This window comes from Juglans microcarpa x Juglans regia, chromosome 3S (genome assembly GCF_004785595.1).
Source record: "Juglans microcarpa x Juglans regia isolate MS1-56 chromosome 3S, Jm3101_v1.0, whole genome shotgun sequence".
Classification (NCBI taxonomy): domain Eukaryota; kingdom Viridiplantae; phylum Streptophyta; class Magnoliopsida; order Fagales; family Juglandaceae; genus Juglans; species Juglans microcarpa x Juglans regia.
Genome location: NC_054599.1, coordinates 823,135 through 844,076, shown reverse-complemented (window position 1 = coordinate 844,076; position 20,942 = coordinate 823,135). Strand labels below are relative to the sequence as shown.

At 36.4% G+C, this 20,942-nt stretch overlaps 1 protein-coding gene and 1 pseudogene across 1 annotated transcript; both read left to right on the top strand.

Moving 5' to 3' along the window:
* Positions 1 to 374: 374 nt before the first annotated feature.
* Positions 375 to 1,361, top strand: LOC121257821 (annotated as a pseudogene).
* Positions 1,362 to 6,398: 5,037 nt separating this feature from the next.
* Positions 6,399 to 7,492, top strand: LOC121256893 (hevamine-A-like). The gene has a single exon (XM_041157684.1). The coding sequence runs from the start codon at positions 6,499 to 6,501 to the stop codon at positions 7,399 to 7,401; it is 903 nt and encodes a 300-aa protein (XP_041013618.1). The 5' UTR covers positions 6,399 to 6,498; the 3' UTR covers positions 7,402 to 7,492.
* The last annotated feature ends 13,450 nt before the right edge of the window (positions 7,493 to 20,942 follow it).

Genomic DNA, 20,942 nt, shown 5'->3' with positions numbered 1-20,942 from the left:
GAGGACCATGCAACACCTTTCATAAAATGCCATAGAAGAATCAAGTTGCAGCGTCCAACTGGTCAGATGTTTCGGCAGTGTTTGTTTGCCACGTACGAGGTCTAGATGAGTATTAATAGGTGTATCACTTGATAATGAGGGATCATTAGGTAGCTCTTCGATCGGTCAACACTGCTGCCGTTTAACAATTTACGTACACCTATGTTGTTTGTCAATTTTTCCAGTAATAATTATCAAGAATTTGTTGCCTCCAAGACGTGACTGTCGTACTAATTTTCTTCCTCAAACCTTTTGGACTCAAATGAAGGAGCCCTGCACCTATAAATTTATACTAATAATTCCTTCACCAAGAGCAGAACCTGACTAACAAGATCATGGCTGCTCAGAAACAAGCATCCATCTGCCTACTATTCTCCCTCTTAATCATCTCCCCATGCAAAACCTCACAAGCTGTTGGTATTGCCATTTATGGGGCCCATACACCGATGAAGGCTCTTTGGCTGACACTTGTGCCACGGGAACTACCAATATGTGAATATAGCCTTCCTATATATATATATATATATATCCGCATTCGGTAATGGCAAACCCCTGTACTAAACCTAGCCGGGCACCGTAATCCCAGTGCCAATGGTTGCGCCGGTCTAAGCATAGATATCAAAGCTTGCCAAGCGAGAGGCATCAAAGTCCTCCTTTCCATTGGCGGCAGTGCCGGTAGTTACTCTCTATCTTCAGCCGACTGTGCAAAGCAAGTGGCCAACTACGTTTGGAACAACTTCCTTGGTCGTCAGTCCAATTCACGTCCCTTAGGCGATGCAGTTGTGGATGGAATTGATTTCGATATCGAGGCCGATTCAGGCCAACCGTGGGATGAGCTCGCTCGGTCTCTAAACATATTCAGCCAACAGAAAAAAAGTTTACTTGGCCGCAGCTCCGCAGTGTCCGTTCCTGGATGCTCATCTCGATACGGCCGTCAAACCGGGCTATTTGATTATGTTTGGGGTTCAATTCTACAATAATGCTCAATGCCAATACGCAGACAATGCTAACAATTTTTTAAGTGCTTAGAATCAATGTACCACGGTTCAAGCTAGCCAAGTGTTCTTAGGGCTTCCAGCTGCTCCAAGCGGCGGATTTATTACTGCGGAAGTGCTCAAGTCTCATGTTCTTCCACCAATTAAGAGTTCCGCCATGTAGGAGGAATTATGCTATGGAACAAAAGGTTTGATAGTGGCTATAGTTCAGCCATAAAGGACAGTGTCTATCAAGGAAGACAACTCACAAACAACTCAGACTCAATCAACAAGATTTGTGCACGCATGATTCTAGGATCAGTTTTTGATTTGGTTGTAATGTTTTAATTTTATGTAATTATTTACATATAAATGCTTCAGATTTATGTTACCACCTTCCATAGATAGAATATTCAAATTCTTGTATAAAAAACTTACCTTGTACATCAATAAGATTTGAGTTCAGAATTCTTCCAATAGCAGTGTTATTCCTTTTTATGGTATCAAGAGAGTCGGTCTCTAACGAGATTTAATTTTTTTTTCGGAAAAATGGCTGCAATTCTTGGGTCCTCTACTCATTCGATTATCAGCATCAATGCTTCCACTACCATCAATGAAAAACTCACTCCATCTACCTTTCCTCAATGGAGAGCCCAATTCGAAGCACTGTTGATTGGATACGATCTCATTGACTTTGTTACTTGTGAGCGTATATGCCTTGCCATCGATGCCGAAAATTCTGCAACCTCCAAAGCAGCGAATTCCCACTGGATTCGACAAGATAAACTCATCCTTCATGCTCTCCTTGCCTTGACTTCCACCGCCATTACTCCTCTTCTTGCATCCTGCAAAACATCTCACCAAGCTTGGACTGCACTCACCTATCTCTATGTGGGAAAATCTCGAACACATGAATGCAACTCAAAGAAGACCTCACATTGCAAACTCGCGGCAGCCGTTCAGTCACTGAGTTCCTCAATGCAATTAAGATAATTGCAGAAGAACTTGCCCTAATCAATCATCCTATCTCGGATGACGATTTGACCCTATACATCTTAAATGGGTTGGGTCCAGAATTTTGGGAGATAGCTGCTCCAATCCATGCTCGAGAAACCTCATTAAAATTTGAGGAACTTCATGACCTTCTTGTTGACCATGAAAACTATATTCGGAGGATGGAAACCAACTTTGCACAACACTTAATTGCCACTGCAAATTACTCGCATCGCCATGGAGGATTGAGCAATAATGACAACCAGAGCTCTTCTTCTTCTTCAAGCAAACGCCGTGACACCAAAAAGAAGTGGGCTTCCAATTTCAGGCCTCGAAAATTCAAACCCAAATGCCAACTATGTGACCAGCTGGGCCACATAGCAAAATGTTGCTCCAAACTCGGGTCCAGTGAAGTTATAGCCAACTGTGCAGCGTCTTCCAAAACCAGTGATAAAAAATGGCTTGTTGATTCAACAGCATCACATAACATGACGACTGATCTTTCCAATCTTTCAATACACTATGAATATGATGGTACTGATGAAGTGGTAATTGGAGATGGATCAGGTTTGCCTGTATCTCATGTTGGTTCATTATCTTCTAAATCATCGAATCGTATCTTTGATCTTAAAGATACCTTATGCATTCCAACAATTAAAAAAAATTTGATTTCTGTTCATCATTTCTCCAAGCAAAATGATGTTTATCTTGAATTTCATCCATCTTATTTTTTGGTAAAAGATCGGATCACGAGGGCGACGCTCCTCAAAGGCGCATGTGAAGATGGTGTGTACCCTTTGCCGGAGAAGTTAGCTATGGCTTCCAAAAATGTCGTTGCTTATGTTCATGAACGTATCTCCAAAGATGGATGGCACAAAAGACTTGGTCATCCATCTTCCAAAATTTTCAATTATTTAATTCGTGTTTTTTCATTACCTACCAATAAAATTGACAATAATGCTTTATGCAATGCATGTTCTCAAAATAAAGCTCATTGTCAACCCTTTCATTCTCATGATTTGACTAGCAAAGCACCTCTTGAGTTAATTTATACTGATGTTTGGGGTCCCTCGCATAATGTTGGTATCGATGGTTCAAAATATTATATCATTTTTATTGACCATCATACTAAATATATTTGGCTCTATCCAATGTCTCACAAATCAAATGGTCAAATCATTTTTCCTCAATTTCGAAATCTTGTGGAAAATAGATTTAACACTCGAATCAAGAGTATTTACTCTGACAACAAAGGTGAATACATTGATCTTAAATCATATTTCTCGGTTCATGGCATTGGCCTCACGCACCCCAGCAAAATGGCATGTCTGAACGACGACATCGCCATCTTGTTGAAACAAGGCTCACGCTTCTCTTAGATGCAAATCTTCCACTTTCATTTTGGCCCTACGCTTTTCAAATGGCTGTATATCTAATAAATAGAATGCCAACCGTCACATTGCAAAATAAAACACCATTTGAAAAGCTCTTCCATCAGACTCCTAACTATCTCAAACTCAAACTTTTTTGATGCATTTGCTATCCTTTGACAAGGCCATATGACAAGCACAAGCTTGAGCCCAAAGCTAAACCGTGCATCTTTGTGGGCTATTCCCTCTCTCAAAATACATATTTGTGCTTTGAGCCCAAAGCCCATTGTGTCTTCCACTCAAGACATGTTTTGTTTGATGAAGGGAAATTTTCCTTTTCTGAATTGTGCCCTAAACCGAGTGCGAACCCAGATGCTATCTCCTCTTCTCCCATTGAACCTCTCATGCAACTCACTCTGCCGACATCCTCAGCTTAGTCTGTGCCAACAGCTATTTCTCAAGCATTGGGTACTCATTCTCCGGCATCCTTGATGGAGACTTCTCCTCCACCGATTCCTCACCAAGTATGTGTTTCTCAACCATCCTCTTCGGTTTTGAATGATGTCTCTCTCCCAAATGTGCCATCAAATTCTGATTCTCTTGTGCCCCAATCACATAATATGGTGACTTGGTCTATGAATGATATCTATAGACCGAAAAAATCATTTCTTGTTACAAAGCATTCAATTCCACCGTCCCTGGAACCCAATACTATGAGTGAAGCTCTTTCTGAACCTTGTTGGCGAGATGCTACGTCCTCAGAGCTAACAGCTCTCATGCGCCATGGTACATGGCAGTTAGTAATTCCTTCAAAAGGATGTAACATTATTGGGTGCAAATGAGTTTTTCGGATCAAAAGATTGGTTGATGGGTCTATAGACCGGTATAAAGCACGGTTAGTTGCAAAAAGGTTTAATCAAAGACTAGGTCTGGACTACAAAGAGACTTTTAGTCCCGTAGTGAAACTTGTTACCATTCGCACTGTGTTGTCTCTTGCTGTTATGCAGGGCTGGTCACTGAGACAATTGGATGTGAATAATGCATTTTTGCATAGATCTCTTACAAAAATAGTCTACATGAAACAACCACCTGGATTTCGAGATCCCGAAAAACCAAACCATGTTTGTTGTCTTAAAAAGGCTATATATGATCTTAAACAGGCACCACGTGCTTGGTATTCAGCCTTTAAACAAGCACTGGTTGTGTTTGGCTTCTTAAATACTAAATCTGATTCTTCATTGTTTGTGTACAGTGCTTATTCCATAATAGTCTACTGCTTGGTATATGTAGGTGACTTGGTTGTTACAGGAAATGATTCAAAATTTGTAGCCAGTATTATTACTCAACTTGGACAACAGTTCTCCATCAAGGACATGGGACCCCTGCACTTCTTCCTTGGCATTGAGGTTATTCTTCCAATAGCAGTGTTATTCAACTAGTATATGGGTTTTTCCCTGCCTATCCTATATATATATATATGGGGTTTGGTATGTACTTTAACTAGCTTATCCCTTCACGACTTTTTACCATCGGGCCTGGATTTTTTGTTGCTCGACTATAAATATATATATATTTATATATATATATATATATATGATGGTTCTCATGTAAAAATTGAACGATAATATTTGATGTAACACTACAGAAAATTATTAAAATCTTCCAAAACAGTGTGACATCGGCCGGATCATATAATCTATATATCTCAAGAGAAGTCACGTACTCTGACAAGGTTGCTTCCAAACCAAAAAAAAAAAAAAAAAAAAAAAAAGAAAAAAAAAAAAAGAGGTTAACGTGGCATGAAGATCAAGCTCAAGAAATATATTCCGGCCTTCTCCTAGCTTTTGCTTGAGCAGATTTTGTTTTTCCTTTTTGTCCTTGAACAAGCCTCAAATTAAATGAAGGTTTTATTTATTTATATAGATAAATGATTTTCATGGGTTCGGGGGAGATCATCGCTAGCTTCAGTCGACAAAATGGCTGAAAACAGAGATCAGCTAATGCCCGATCGATCAGACTTTGTTAACCCAATGCCGCATTAATTAGACCGTCAGCTATCCTAGATCACTTCCTCAATCATGTATATGTGGTTGATGTTCAGATTCTGAAAAAGTTGATCTTAAACTGATCATCAGTTTTTAGCTGCATGCGTGCGTGCATGCCTACTTCTTGATCAAGTAACTTTAGAGGATAAGATAAGAGTAAGAGTAAGAGTAGAGAGTCCAGGATATGTGACTTTTCTTAGCCAGTCGCCGTTAATGTAAGTCATCATTTTCCGGCCCAAAATCATGTTGTTGCAAGCAAATGATATGGTTGCATTATTATTCAGTATATATAATCATGCTAGCTGATTAGACTGTCGAGTAATATCTGTGGATCAAGCGCCATCTGGTATTAGTTATATATATCTTGTATATTAAGTCAAGATTATATATATAGAAAAATAGTTCGAAGAACGTTCACCGTTCACGAGCAAAGCGATAAGGATGCATGCAATTACTTAATTGGTTTTGATTGAGATGAGATTATGGCTTTAAGCAAGCAATTATAACTTATTTTAGTAGTGTTGTTAGCCAGGCCGGTGCATTAATATTGGTCAATAGTACTGATCAAGCCTAGCTAGCTTGATAAAATTTTGAGCTAGCTAGCCAGCAGCATGGAGTATGGCGCAAACATTGCAACTTCTACGCCTTATGTTCATACATGATTACTTATATCTTTCACATAATTTCGTCTCATGAGCTACGATTGCTAGTGATGATCTGTCAATGGTAATTAAGCAAAAGTAACACTCCAAAACAGCAGTACCACTATTACTACGTACGCAACATATATGATCTATTTATAGATATATAATACATCATGATCATGTCTATCCGAGCCACGACATTTGCCCTGATTACACTTCTTTTTTTCTAGATTAATGTGATATCGAAAAAAAAAGGAATTGTTAATTTGATATTACGGTAATTTGGCTCGAGAAGGGCATGCATGTGTTTGCACGTTCTTAAGAATAATTGGTCAAACCTGATCTACTGCTCCATATGCACCCTGAACCCTATAAAAGGACCCTCCTCTCAACATTATGAAAGCACGAAACACCAAAGAGGTTAGTAAAAAAAATGGCTTCCAACGTCCTTCGAGTTACACCTCTACTCCTCTTTGCCATCTTATTCCTAACACTAATCGAAACCTCTCATGCCGGTGGCATCGCCATCTACTGGGGTCAGAACGGCAACGAGGGAACCTTAACCCAAACCTGTGCCACCGGAAGATACAAATATGTAAACATAGCCTTCCTCACCACATTCGGCAATGGCCGAAAACCAGTGATCAACCTTGCAGGTCATTGCAACCCAGCATCCAATGGATGCAAGATAGTCAGCAATGGCATTAGAAACTGCCAAAAGCGAGGAGTGAAGGTAATGCTCTCCCTTGGAGGTGGTGTTGGAAGCTACTCCCTAGCTTCTGTTGCAGACGCAAGAAATGTAGCACGCTATCTGTGGAATAATTTCTTGGGTGGAAAGTCATCCTCACGTCCATTAGGGGATGCCGTTTTGGATGGCATAGACTTTGACATAGAACTTGGATCCACAAAGTATTGGAACGATCTTGCACGGTACCTAAAGTCCTACAGCAGGCCACGAAGAAAGGTGTACTTAAGCGCAGCTCCCCAATGTCCATTTCCTGATAGATTCCTTGGTAAAGCTCTAAACACAGGCCTTTTTGACTATGTTTGGGTTCAATTCTACAACAATCCCCAATGCCAATATAGTTCAGGTAACATCAACAAATTAGTAAGTTCGTGGAAACAATGGACTAGGTCAATAAAGGCTGGGAAGATATTTTTGGGTTTGCCTGCAGCTCCTAATGCAGCCGGAAGTGGATATGTTCCACCCAATGTGCTGATTTCTCGAATTCTTCCTGTCATTAAGAAGTCACCAAAGTATGGAGGTGTGATGCTGTGGTCTAAGTATTTTGATGATAGGACTGGATATAGTTCCAAAATTGTGAAAAAGGTGTGAAATTGTGCTTGTAGTTTGAATAATGAGGAGCTGGATATCCTCGATCGTATGCTTCTAATTATTATAATTATCAATAAATGAAATTAGTTGATATCCTTGCATGTACGGCTTTGAGCCGAATGAAAATAAATGAATAAATGAATAATCTTTATTATGCGTTGTTGGAAAAGCACTTGATCATCTCTCCATCTCCACTTTCTGTCTATAAGTTTGTAGATATCACTATGTATGTGAACTCATTTATAACACCTCATTAAAAATAAAATCACTTATAAAAATTTTCAGAAAAGTTGGAGTGCTATCACTAACTGAGCTTGATTTAAAAATATTTTCTTTTATATATTCTGAAGAAAGCGTCAAGTACAAAATTCTTTGTAAATTTGTAATCATTGAAGCTATATATTGAGGCATACTGTAATCACTTATTCACTTTGCTGATGATAGTACTGCTCACAAATCAGAAATCAGGAATGATGCTTCAGGTTGTTCTCAGTTTTGCAGAAGATAATTTTCTTGTGTCTTGAATATTGAAGTTTTAATAGTAGTATATATTCATGGGGAGATTTTGAAAAGTGAAAAGACTGTGCAGTGTGCATATATTTCCTTGTATTTTGAAAAGTGAAAAGACTGTGTGTATGAGTGCGCGCGCATGCATTTCCTTGTCATCCAAAAACAGGGGTGCAAGTGAATGTTGTTAAATAGTTCAACATTTTCTCATTTATGTAACATATATGTATTACATATTTGTCTTATGTATATACTTATGTAGTAAAAGAAACTGAATACGTCTTCATGGTAGAAATACTAGTAAAAGAAGTAGAAAAATTATAAACTTAACTTGTTTATCAACAATCTGCACAATGTATCCCCTTCTTTATAAATATATCCTCACAAACCAGAAAATTATATGCCAACGTTAACAGTAAGATCAAAGGTCTCATCCTTTCTTTGTGATAAACTAATGGTCCGATGCATTTCCATTAGTTGGGGGGGGGGGGGGGGGGGGGGGGGGGGGGGGGGGGGGGGGGGGGGGGGGGGGGGGTGTGGTGGGGGAGTTGTTAAGCATAGTATACTCAAGAATACAACATAGACAACAAGCAAAAAAGATAGCAAACAAGACCAAGCCTTAGTAAGAGAATATCAAGAGATCACCATGATTAGGGCCAAATCTTGCTCAACTCCTGTTGCATCTAGTTCCAAGCTTTCTCAACATGAGGGAGAGCCGACAGTACTTGCTGATACTACTGAATACCGACAAATTATTGGTGTTCTACAATATTGAACCTTGACTAGACTTGATATAGCTTACTCCCTTAATCGATTGTGCCAATTTCTTCATGCTCCTATTGCCACTTATTGGACTACAACCAAGAGGGTTCTAAGGTATCTCAAAGGGTCGCTCACACATGGTCTCCATCTTAGCCAGCTTGGTCCTCTTTCACTAAATGTTTTTTGTGACTCAGATTGGGCTGGATCTGTTGATAATAGACAAAGCAACAGCAGCTTTGGCATCTATCTATGCCCCTCTCCTGTCTCATGGAATTCCAAGAAGCAAGTTGTGGTTTCTAGAAGTAGTACATAGGCTTAATACAGGTCCTTCCCTTGTGACTGTTATCAGACCCCTCAAGTCCAATGGGGTATTAATTACATTGAAACTCGACTGAAATGTATAAAATTTTTCAGCAACCAATGGTTTAGTAAAAACGTCCGCAAGTTGGTCTTTGGAATTGATGAAAGAAACAACAAGAGTCTTAGCTGCAACTCGATCTCTCACAAAGTGGAAATCAATGTCAATATGTTTGGTTCGGGAATGATATAGACAAAGCACCAGCAGCTTTGGCATCTATCTAGGCCCCTCTCCTATCTCATGGAATTCCAAGAAGCAAGCTGTGGTTTCTAGAAGTAGTACAAAGCTTAATACAGGTCCTTCCCTTGTGACTGTTATCAGACCCCTCAAGTCCAATGGGGTATCAATTACATTGAAACTCGACTGAAATGTATAAAATTTTTTAGCAACCAATGGTTTAGTAAAAACATCTGCAAGTTGGTCTTTGAAATTGATGAAAGAGACAACAAGAGTCTTAGCTGCAACTCGATCTCTCACAAAGTGGAAATCAATGTAAATATGTTTGGTTCGGGAATGATATATTAGATTGGTAGCCAAGTAAGTTGCTCCAATGTTGTCACACCATAAGGTGGGAGCTTGAGAAAGTGGAAGATCTCACTACAAGAAATTTGACTTTTAGGGACGAAATTTGTTAGGACCTAAAAGTCATTTTTGGAGACGAAATTACTCTGAATTGAAGTAATAATATTATTGAATCATTAGAACTATTTCCATATTTCTTTTTTAGTTTCTAGTCACATAATTTTTTTGAATCCTTATGACTTTTTTTCTTCCATTTCTTTCTTTTTTCAAAAACATTCCTATTTTTAGTTTTTTTTTTTCTTGATTGAATCTATTTATTCATTCAATATTCAATTTATTCATTGAATAAATATTTCATTCACAATTACAAATGAATTTCGTCTCCAAAAATGCCTGAGCTACTAAATTCATTCGAACAGAAAAATATCCATTCGAACAAGATATTTTGTGACGAACAAAATCGTTTCAAAAAAGGAAAACCGTTCGAACGGAACAAAATATATTCGAATATGGAATTATTATCCGTTCGAACAGTATATAATCTGTTCAAATAATAATATTGGCCGAAAATTAATTTATTTTTCCTGAGGTAAGTTAATAACCGTTCGAACTTAAATTTCTTTGTTCGAACGGATAGAGATTCAATTAATTTTTTTATTAGTATGGATTTGTGCATATATTTTTTCATTAAAGTAATAAATATTTTTTCCATTAATTTGTTATCATTTTCAAAATATAAAAATGTATATATATTATATATTATGATTTGCGGTGAGTTAAAATATTTATAAATTCGTAAATTACTTTTATGTAATTAACTTCAAAACTTTATAATGATTTCTTTTATGTTAAATTTATATAAATATAACTTTAAAGATAGTATCATTTTTTATATTATCATGAACGGCAAGTAAAATTAAAAAAATAAACAAAGTAGTAAACACGAGAAATAAAAACCATACATTAATTACATCTCAAATATATAATGTTCAATACAACATAAAAATATAAAATAATAACTAAAACAATCATAATTATTGATTCCAGATCCCTAAGCTTCTCCATGATGAGCTCAACAAACTCCACAAATAGAGCTCGTACCTGATCTAAAGTAGCCCCAGGAGGCTGTCTCTCAACAGCGGCAACACTACTAGAAGCTGGATTTGTGAAAGGATCATTAGGCTGTTCTGGTGCAGTCTTCCAAAAGTGCCCCTGGCTCTTACTGAATGTGATCTTGTTAAGGGGCCCCATCTCTGGCGACCTCCACTCAGTGGCCGACACTGTAACCCGCGATCGGAATAAGAGGTTAGATATCAGCAATGCAAATGGTAGACTACCTCCACTGGAAAAGCGTAACTCCGATCGAATGCAGAGGAATAAATACAATGCCAGATCAATGGGATCCCCCATGCTATCCGCAGCAAAAATCTGGCTCGATCGATCCCGAAATCAGTCTTGTATTTTTTCGGATCGATGTTATAGCCAACAATCAAATTAAGCATTCTAAAAAATCCTATACAATCGGCCTGTCGGATCACCTTGCTCCCATCATATGGAAGAGCCGATGGGTCTCGCACTAGCTGACGCACCTGATCGTCTGTGAGACCATCATCAGGTAGATCCTCATCCTCACTACCATTCTAAGTAGCATCCGAATCTACATTTGGGGCTAGCGTGGAGGATGCGGTCGGTGTGTCGGAATCAGATGGTGCAGCTGCTGGTCCCTGTGTAGCCGCTGCAGGATATGCGTCTGCTATACTGGGGAATGTCAAGGAACTCAGCAATAATGCGAGGAGAGAAATTAATACTCACTCCCCGGACTGATATGGTGTAGAACAGAGCATCAGCGCTAAGTTCTCCCATGGCAAGGTAGAACTCACTGACCATCTCTGGATATGCAGTCCCCCGCTGCTCACAGATCGGTATCCATCCCCGCTCGGTGAAGATGGACTGTATGCTTTGTCCCTCCCATGAAAGATTGGAAAAGTCAGACAAAATGACTGGACGCTCGACAAGTGTAGACCTCGTCTCCAGAGCATGAGCTGCTGATCCACTACTTTGACTGGGCTGATCTCTTGCATGTTTTCTTCTGCTGGATGCCATTGATATACTGTTTAACCATAATGAAAGTAAGAATATAATTAACCATAATATTTAAATTATATTATTGAAGAATTATAATATATTGAACTGAATTGAAATAATTCGTTCGAACAAAACATAGTCTGTTCGAACTACAAAACTCTATTCGAATGGACTGTTCTGTTCATTCGAATAGAGTTTCTTTGTTCATTCGAACGAACTTATTTTGTTCGAACAGAAATAATGCTGTTTGGCAACTAGGAGTTCGAACGGACTAGAGTTTGTTCAAACGGAAGAAGCCAAACAGCTATGGCTGAGTCGACTCAGCCCCGAACTGAAAAACTTCCTATCTAGATGTTATCTTTTGTTTTAATTGGTAGAAATGATTAAGGAGTGAAGTCCAATTATTTCTACCGATTATTTTGATGTTATTTCCACGGAATACACCAAAATAGGTGGATTTCGGATTCGAAATCCATACCTCCTAAACATATCACATTCGTGCAAAAAACTAAACAATAGAGGTGAAGAGTTGACCTATACCTCTTAGAAGTTCAAATGTGGGGTTCCTAAGGCGGTTGAGTGGTGGTTTTCGCGGTGGAGTTAAGGGGCGAACTCGGAGGCTCTCGGTGGTTGCTGGTTCGAATGAGGGAGTTTTGTTTCATTGTATTCAAATTGGGTCTGTAATGACCATTGCGTCTCGTTCGAACTGGATAAATATCCGTTCGAACGGTTATTATATTAATATATTTATAATTATATTACTAATAATAATATATAATAATAATAATATTACAAAGTATAAAAGTATAAAAATGAAACTAATAATAGTATTATAATACTTTTAATTAATATATTTAGTATATTATTTTTAAATATATTGTTTCTATTATGCTAAGTACATACTAAGAGCATTAATATTGGATCCATCATTTTCATCTTCAAAATTTGGTGAAAAGTACATATTTTCCATAAACTCAAAACCTCCCTATCCATAACCCCACGTTGAATTAGCCATTGGATTCATCAAAATAATAATATAATATGGTTTTTTTAATAATAATATTTTTAATTTATTTTTTTCATATTTTACAATAACTATATGTTAATTAATAATTTAATTTGATACTTAAATTATTGTTTCCCAACTTAAATATATTGTGGCTTAAAATTAGGAAACAATAATTTAAGTAAATAAAATAATAGTTATAGAGTGTGAATGATGACTCTTCAAATTTGAAAATGAATTGGAATGCACAATTCGTCAAAGTTTCGGATTTTAATGTTTGGTGAATCCAATGCAATGTTTTTAAACATGAATTCATCAAATTTTGAAGATTGAACTCATTTGATGAGTCCAATGCCAATGCTCTAAGTACTTAGTATAATTACAATGGCTGAATTATATAGGTACTATATATAAGTTATGATAACTATACTCCTATAGTTTATATAATATTATAACACTAACTATAGTTTCTAGTTATATAACTGTAGTGTAAGTATTATATATAGTTATTATACGGCTATAGTAGTGATTAACCATAGTAGCTATACCTTATATGGCTACTACAGTGTAAGTATTATATATAGTTACTATATAGCTATAACTATTATAAGTTATGATAACTATACAAGTTAATATAATTAATATAAATATAGATATACTGGATATTAGCTATATAGCTACTATAATGTAAGTATTATATAGTTACTATATATATATAGTAGCTATTAGTTATGTAGCTACTACAGTGTAAGTATTATAAGTTATAATAACTATACAAGTTAAAATAATTAATATATATAGTAGTTATTAGTTATATAGCTACTACAATGTAAGTATTATAAGTTTTGATAATTATACAAGTTATCATAAGTACTATAGTTAAAATAGTTACTATAGCTACTTCAGTGCAAGTATTTTAAGATATGATAACTATACAAGTTATCATAACTATAGTAACTAGTTACTATTATAAGTTACCATAACTATAGTTATTATAGATTATATCACAAGATAGTAAGTTATATAATATATAGTGCAAAATTAGAAGACCAAAAGTATATATATATATATATATATATATATATATTAATAAGTACTATATATTAATAGTTAGTATATAGTATAAGTATTATATTAACTACTAGACTTGTAGTACATTATATATTATCAATTATAATATAAAATAGTTGGTAAAATATATAGTTATTGTATAGTATATAATATTAAAATATTTTGTGATTGGTTCGAACCCAAAAACGTCCCGTTCGAATGGTGTTATCTCGTGGAATATGTTTGGAGGGAAATTTCGCGTCAAATACTCTGAATGTAAAATTATTTTTGTATCATCTATGCTAATAACTGTAAAATTATTTTTGTTGCGTGCAGTTCTCGGCCATGGCCTAAAAATCCCACTCCTTTCGGCTCCTAGTTTTTGGTGTGATAGTCTGAGTGCCATAGCTCTTGCCTCTAACCCCATCTTTCGTACTTCTAGCAAACATGTTGGAGTAGATTGCCACTTCATTAGAAAAAGGAGCGTATAACACATGGGTCGATTGGGTCATTGATAGCATTAGGTCCTGTTTGGATGTTGAGTTGAGTTGAAATAATTTGAATTTTTTATAAATAATAGTGAGTTGAAATGTTGGAGTGAGTTTTGTAGGGTCTACTTAAAATGAGTTTAAATGTGGTTGGATGTTAAGATGAGTTTAGATATATTTATGGGAAGTTAGAAAAAGATTGTGAGTCTTGCGTGTAAATAGGTGTTGAGTCGAAAAAGGTTGTGGGTTCCACATGTAAAAATATTTTGAGTTGGATATTTGGATGTTAGACTTTATTTAAAATTAATCAGCTTAAAATTAGACTGTTATTTAGACTCAACTTAGTGATTTGAGAGTTGGATGTTTGAGACAGATAATGAATATTGCTATTTTGAAACATTGCACTTACATAACAACACTCTTACTAGAGAGCTGCCCAAGTCATTGATGAAATGTGTTGTTTTGACGGTGTTAGATGTTGGAGAAAACAAATTGACTGGGAGAATACCAACATGGATACGGACAAGCCTATCAAGTTTAGTGCTTCTTTGTGTACCATTAAACTTGTTCATTGGTAGAATTCCTTGGCAATTATGTCTTCTAAAATCTCTCCAGATCCTAGGCCTGTCTCACAATTTTATTGTAGATATTTTACCACGATGCTTTGATAACTTCGAAGCCACGGCTCAAAAACAAAGTCCAAATACTTCATGTTCCTTTCTCTGATTATTCTCTTCTTTCAAATACTTTTGTTTTTAAGATTAATCAATGTCTTTTGTAATTGTAGCTGATTTTTGTCATACTATTTACTTCTGCCTCTACTTTTTATTTACCCTAAACAAGATATATATAGATAGAATAAAAGGAGCAGCTAATACAGAGCTAATACAGAGTACAAGAGAAATCTATAGGGGATCAAATCCTGTGTAGGTCCAATACAATGAGTCATATGTGACAGGATCTGGATCTTGAGTAATGCTATTATACCAGAGTGAGTTAGCAATCTTTTAATCAAACTCGATGAACTGACTGTTTAACACCCAGGTCCAGTACCAAGACATTTTCTAAAATTTTTTATTTTATTTTTAGAATAAGGGATTTATATGTATGAAGAACCCAATTAATTTTCAAGTGTTAGTTTTTTATATTGATTGCGGGTCCAAAATGTAATTTGGCGGATATCGAATACATTTTTTTAATAGGCTTACTATTTTAGTAATTTCCTTTAATATTTTTGGGTCGGATGGAAAATTTTTTTATGGGTCAAGAAAATTGTGAAATAAGTGTGTGTATATATATATATATATATATATATATATATATATATATATATTTTTAAAGGATGAGTCGAGGCCCATAACTCACGGAAGACCCAAACCACGTACGTCCAAAACCCAAGTTGTGAGAACCAATTTCAAATTCCACGCCCATGCACGTTTCTCCCTTCCCTTTCTCCTCTTGGGTTTCCAATTTTCTATATTTATACACAAGTTACAAATTCCTCTTCCGTTGACCCCTACGAATTTCTCTTCCACGTACAAACATATATATCTCCCTCATTCCCATGTACATACATATCTATCAAATCGTGGCAAACCTTCCATGACAGCCTTCATCCATGCACAACAGCCAACCCTTTCCTTTCACAAATCACCGTGAACCACCCATGTCCCCACGTCCCCATGTCTAGGAAACAAGCACGGCAACATATCAGTGGCTCTCTCTCATAATCATGGCAACAAACTTGTACTACCTTTCACGTCCAACATAGGCCAAGGTTGCACCGTTGCCTCCTAGCATAAGGAAGCTGCATGCCTTTCTTGAACCGTTGGTAGCAACCTCCACGATAGCTCCTCTAATCGCGCACTACCATGGCACACTAGGGCCAAACCGAGAGCCACCCCACTACCGAAACTCCTCCACACCGTGAGCCCTCCCCCCACTCAAAACCACTGTGTGATAGCTCACTGCCCGACCCACGTTAAACTGAGAAGCACCAAACTTTGCACTGTCCAAAACTCAACCCGCTTCCCCCATACAAAATCGATGCAACCCATGTATGAAGGCCCCCTATTTTTATACAACAAAAACAGAGCAAGTTTTCTTGCTCAGCCCTCCACCGTGCATGACTGCAGCGCCACCATTGGAAGGTTCCCACGTTACTAAGTGTTTCAAGGATACACACAGATGAACCATCATAGCCCCTCACCTCCACACTTCACACTCAATAGCGACATGGACGAGCTGACGTCAAGCTCTCTTCCTCATTGTTGCTCTCTCTCTCTCTCTCTCTCTCTCTCTCTCTCTCTCTCTCTCTCTCCCAGTGCCTTGCCGCCGCCCTCACCACGTCGACCAATGCCCAGCTCGCTACCCCGTCGCGCCTTTCCATCCCTCATGGTGAGTTTGTCACGTTGCACCCATGTCGACTGTTATCTTCATCCAAGTATTTTTGGTCGTGTTTTGTAAAAATTATTTGGGTTGAGCTTATCTTAGATCATTGGCTTGTTTATGTACTGCTTTATTGTTGGAGTGGGTTATGTTAAATTATTACGAAGTTAAACATGTGTGTTATTGGGTTGGACTCGGGATCTAAATTATTTTGGGCCGGATGATAATACTTTTATTTATTTATTACGATGACTGTTTCATTATTTAAGTGGGTTGGGTTGGATTTCTTAAATAGACTGGTGATTGAGTTGAAATTAGGTTAAGTAAATTAAGTGGATATTGATGGATTTGGAAAATGATGATATTTTAGGATTATGAGAATTTTAGATATTGAGGAATTGAAATAGGTTAGTTTTTAGCATTTTTGGTTTAAATATCGAGATATGTGTTTGACCGGAAATTTACGAAAATTTACATGATTTATATTTTCGGCATTGTTGAGGAAAATTTCTAAAAAGCCAATAAGTCTAGGTAAGCGGAGTTCCTACACTAGTCTTTACATTAAAGAAAATGACTGAGGTTAATTTGAAAATATGCATGTTTGTTTTGAAAATAAATCTAAAAAACAACCTCAGATATGTGTTCTGCATACGCATGAGATCTATTTAAGCATGAAGTATTTTCTATCATGACTGATGTAGACATGAACAATATCTTGACATGTTGTTGTCTGAAATACGTAAAAAGAGCGAATATGAAATTTATAAAAATTTGTGCATGTGAGGCTTCCGAATTGGTTTTTGAATATTTGAAATGATTTGAATCTGTCCAGTACTCTGTTTTAATATGATGTACTATCTGAAAAACCTTGGCATGAATTTCTGATTCTGTATCTAAATATGATCTGTTCCGATATTGCCTTTGTTCTATCTTTGTTAAGGTCTCGCCATGGGCATAATGATGGTTTATAACCCTACCACGAGAGTTAAATATGATATACGGCCCCGCCATGGGTATAATAGTGGTATATGGCCTCGTCATGGGTATAATGGTAGTTTATAATCCTACCACGGGGGTTAAATATGATGTACGATCTCGCCACATGTATAATGATGATTTATAACCCTATCACGGAGGTTAAATATGTCATCTATTCCAATGTGATGGTTTGATATGATATGAAGATAATGCTTTAGATTTTAATATGCCAAAGGATTTTATTTTTGAATAAGAATGTTTATGAAAGTTTCGCTCTAATAGTTTTGACAACTTGTTTTGATTACACATTCTGAAAGCAAATATTCTAATTCTGCATTCTGAAAGAAAATGTTTTGTTCTGCATTCTGAATTTTGTAAATGCTCATATTTATATACTTGTATATGTTCTCTATTTACTGAATTATTGATAACTCACCCTTTATCTCCACAATATTTTTCAGATAATTTGAATATTTGAATTGAGGTGATTTAATCATAATGGATTAAGCACAAAAGGTTCCTATGAATATTAGTGATTTTTATTAAGAAATTTTATCCTGATCTGATGACTTGATATTTTGGAGGTTTGATTATATTGAGGTAGTTGGTTTGAAACAATAATTTTTATATGACATTGAGAATTTGGGAGTTTATAAATATATTGTTGGAATGAGAGTTTAAGTGTAAGGAAGTAGCTCTCCGACCCCAGCGGGACCGGGGCATTACAGACTGAGATGTTGACGACAATCCTCAATGATGCTTTGGGTAGACCAATCTATATTGATTGCTTTGTGGACTAGTTGTGAATCGCCTTCTAGGTAGATGAATTGAGCTTTGAGTGCCAGAGTTTCTTTGATAGCAAGCAAAGCTGCTTGTGCTTTACCATAGAGAGGGGTAGATGCTTGGATACTTTTTTCCCATGACTTAAGGATTTCTCCTCTAGATTTGTCGCACATGCCTACAATAATGATGAAGTTTTTCCAGATAGTTGGCATCGTAATTTACCTTTATAAAACCAATTGGATGTGCTGTCCAGCTAGCAAGATGGGGGGTCTTCGATTTTTGCTGCAAGGCTATGTCATGTTCTTTGGAAAGGCAATTGGCTAGATTTGAAATATCTACAGCGGAATGGATGGTTTGTTCTAGGTTGGCTTTGTGTTGGAACATCTAAGTTTGATCCATAGCTACGGAGGAAAAGATTTGGAATTGATGGATTTGGTTTGGAGAGAGGTTTAGAGTGGGATTAGGGGAGATGACGATGTTGATTCATTTTTTAATGGGCTATAATGAGAAAGTTTCTATATTGAGTGGCCATGAAGATTTGCACCAAATAACACGAGATAAATGGTAGCTGAGGAAGGTATGCTTTAAGGTGTCAGGGGTGGTATGGCAAAGTGAGCAAGAGATGTCAATTGTGGTTGGAAAGTGAAGGCGAGAGGCTATAATGCTTTTTGTGGGAAGGGAGTTTTAGTTGATTTTTCATAATAAGAGTTTGAGATAGTGTTTTTAATTTCGTACCGGCCATCCGGCCGGTATAGGTACTATATCTGTTTTGTACCGGTCAAAATACAGGTCGTACTGGCCTCAATTTCGGCCAGTACCGGCCGATATTTCGACCTGTGTGTTTTTTTTTTTTCATTTTTTCAAACTACAAACTTATTTTTTAACCCTCAATTTAGACTAGACTATTTATAATTTATATATATATGTATTTATATATAATTTATTTATATATAGACTACTATTTTGGAATATAATTTTTATATATATAATTTATTTATATATCGACTATCTCGAAACGTTATCCCGAAACGCTATCCCAAAACGGTACTAGTACCGAAATATTTCATTCCAGTATATTGACCGATACGGTATTCAAAATATTGATTTGAGACAAGCTTGTAGTTAGAGTTATTAACCACTTTTGCCTCCACTTAGTAAGTACAGAAGTTATTTTATTTTTTGTGGCAGAAGCTCATGTGCCATCGTATACTGCATCAATTTCTGCCGTTGTGCTGCCGTCTGTCATGTGTTGAACCCTAATTCAGTTTTGGTATGCACTGTAATACGTACCGGGCCTAGTAGGGATGGGCTGCTTCTTAATTTTGGATTACACACGCACTGGTTTCGGCCCATTAAATACTATATCTGTGGCACAATATTAATTTTTAGAATAATGCTACGTACAGTTGTGTAGTGTGTAAACGTTATGTAGTTATTTAAAAAAAAAATAGAATTTATTATTAAAAAATTAATTTCTTTTCATGTAAATCTCATATTTATTTTTTATTTTTTCAAAATAATTACACGATGTTTATGCACTCACGACTGCAACTATTATTTCTTTAATTTTTATTCACTTCAACCGCACCATTTCTATTGTGATCTCCTCTTTCGTTAGATTTTATGGATTTTTTTTAAATTTTTTTTTAATTTTAAGCTTCGTGATATGATCATGAGCAATCTTTCACTAATAACAACCTTGTTTTGACCTCTTTCCTAATTCGCTTTGTACGTAGTCGACCATCCCATGTAACAACTGTTATGCATGCTAGCTTTTGGAATATGCTGGCAGGCATTCAGCGACCTTTCATTAGAACAGACAGATCATGATACTCCTTGTATTATATATTCATGAATGAGTTGCATATTCATTTCCTTCCGCTTCCGGTAGTAAGAGCTAAAAGAATTTTTAAATTATTTATGATAATGATGATGAAGTCAGATCTTGGCCCCCATCAACCTTGAAATCTTTGAAAATGCTGTATCGCCGCCGCCGGTAGAGAAACTGGACGGAGAATTTGTGCAGTATTACATGGGCAAATTTTAAAATGGCCCTTTTCCCTTCCTTCATGATATTTTAGAATGGGTTATATATTGTGTTGAAGGGGAAGGGGCACATGATCAGAGGGGACCAGTTCACTCCAAGTCACTCTCTATCTCTGGATTTTGTCACAAAAGCCTTGTTCTGTGTTCATTTCTTTCTCCGACAACTCCGGGACCAGTGTCTGCAATATTATTTCTCTATTTTTATTAACCTTTTTTAAATACACTATAATACTTAATTCAATTGTGTATAAAATTAAGGACATGATAACTCTCTCTAACATTTATAAGCTTGAGGATGTTCGAACCGAACACAACCAACATTTGATCTCTCGGGATCAGAATCTGTTCTTTTTTTTTTTAGTTTACTATACATGTAGAGTAGTCTCTTATTCATTACCTTAGTTCGTGATATGTTTTATTCTAAAGCAAATGAATTTAATTTCGAATATAATATAGAAAAATTCCTATATTTTGTTCCTAAGAAAAAAATTTGTTACAAAGGTCTAATTATTAAGTAGGTCTAGTTATATCTGGACTCCCCACCTGTGCATCATTCAGACTCCAATCC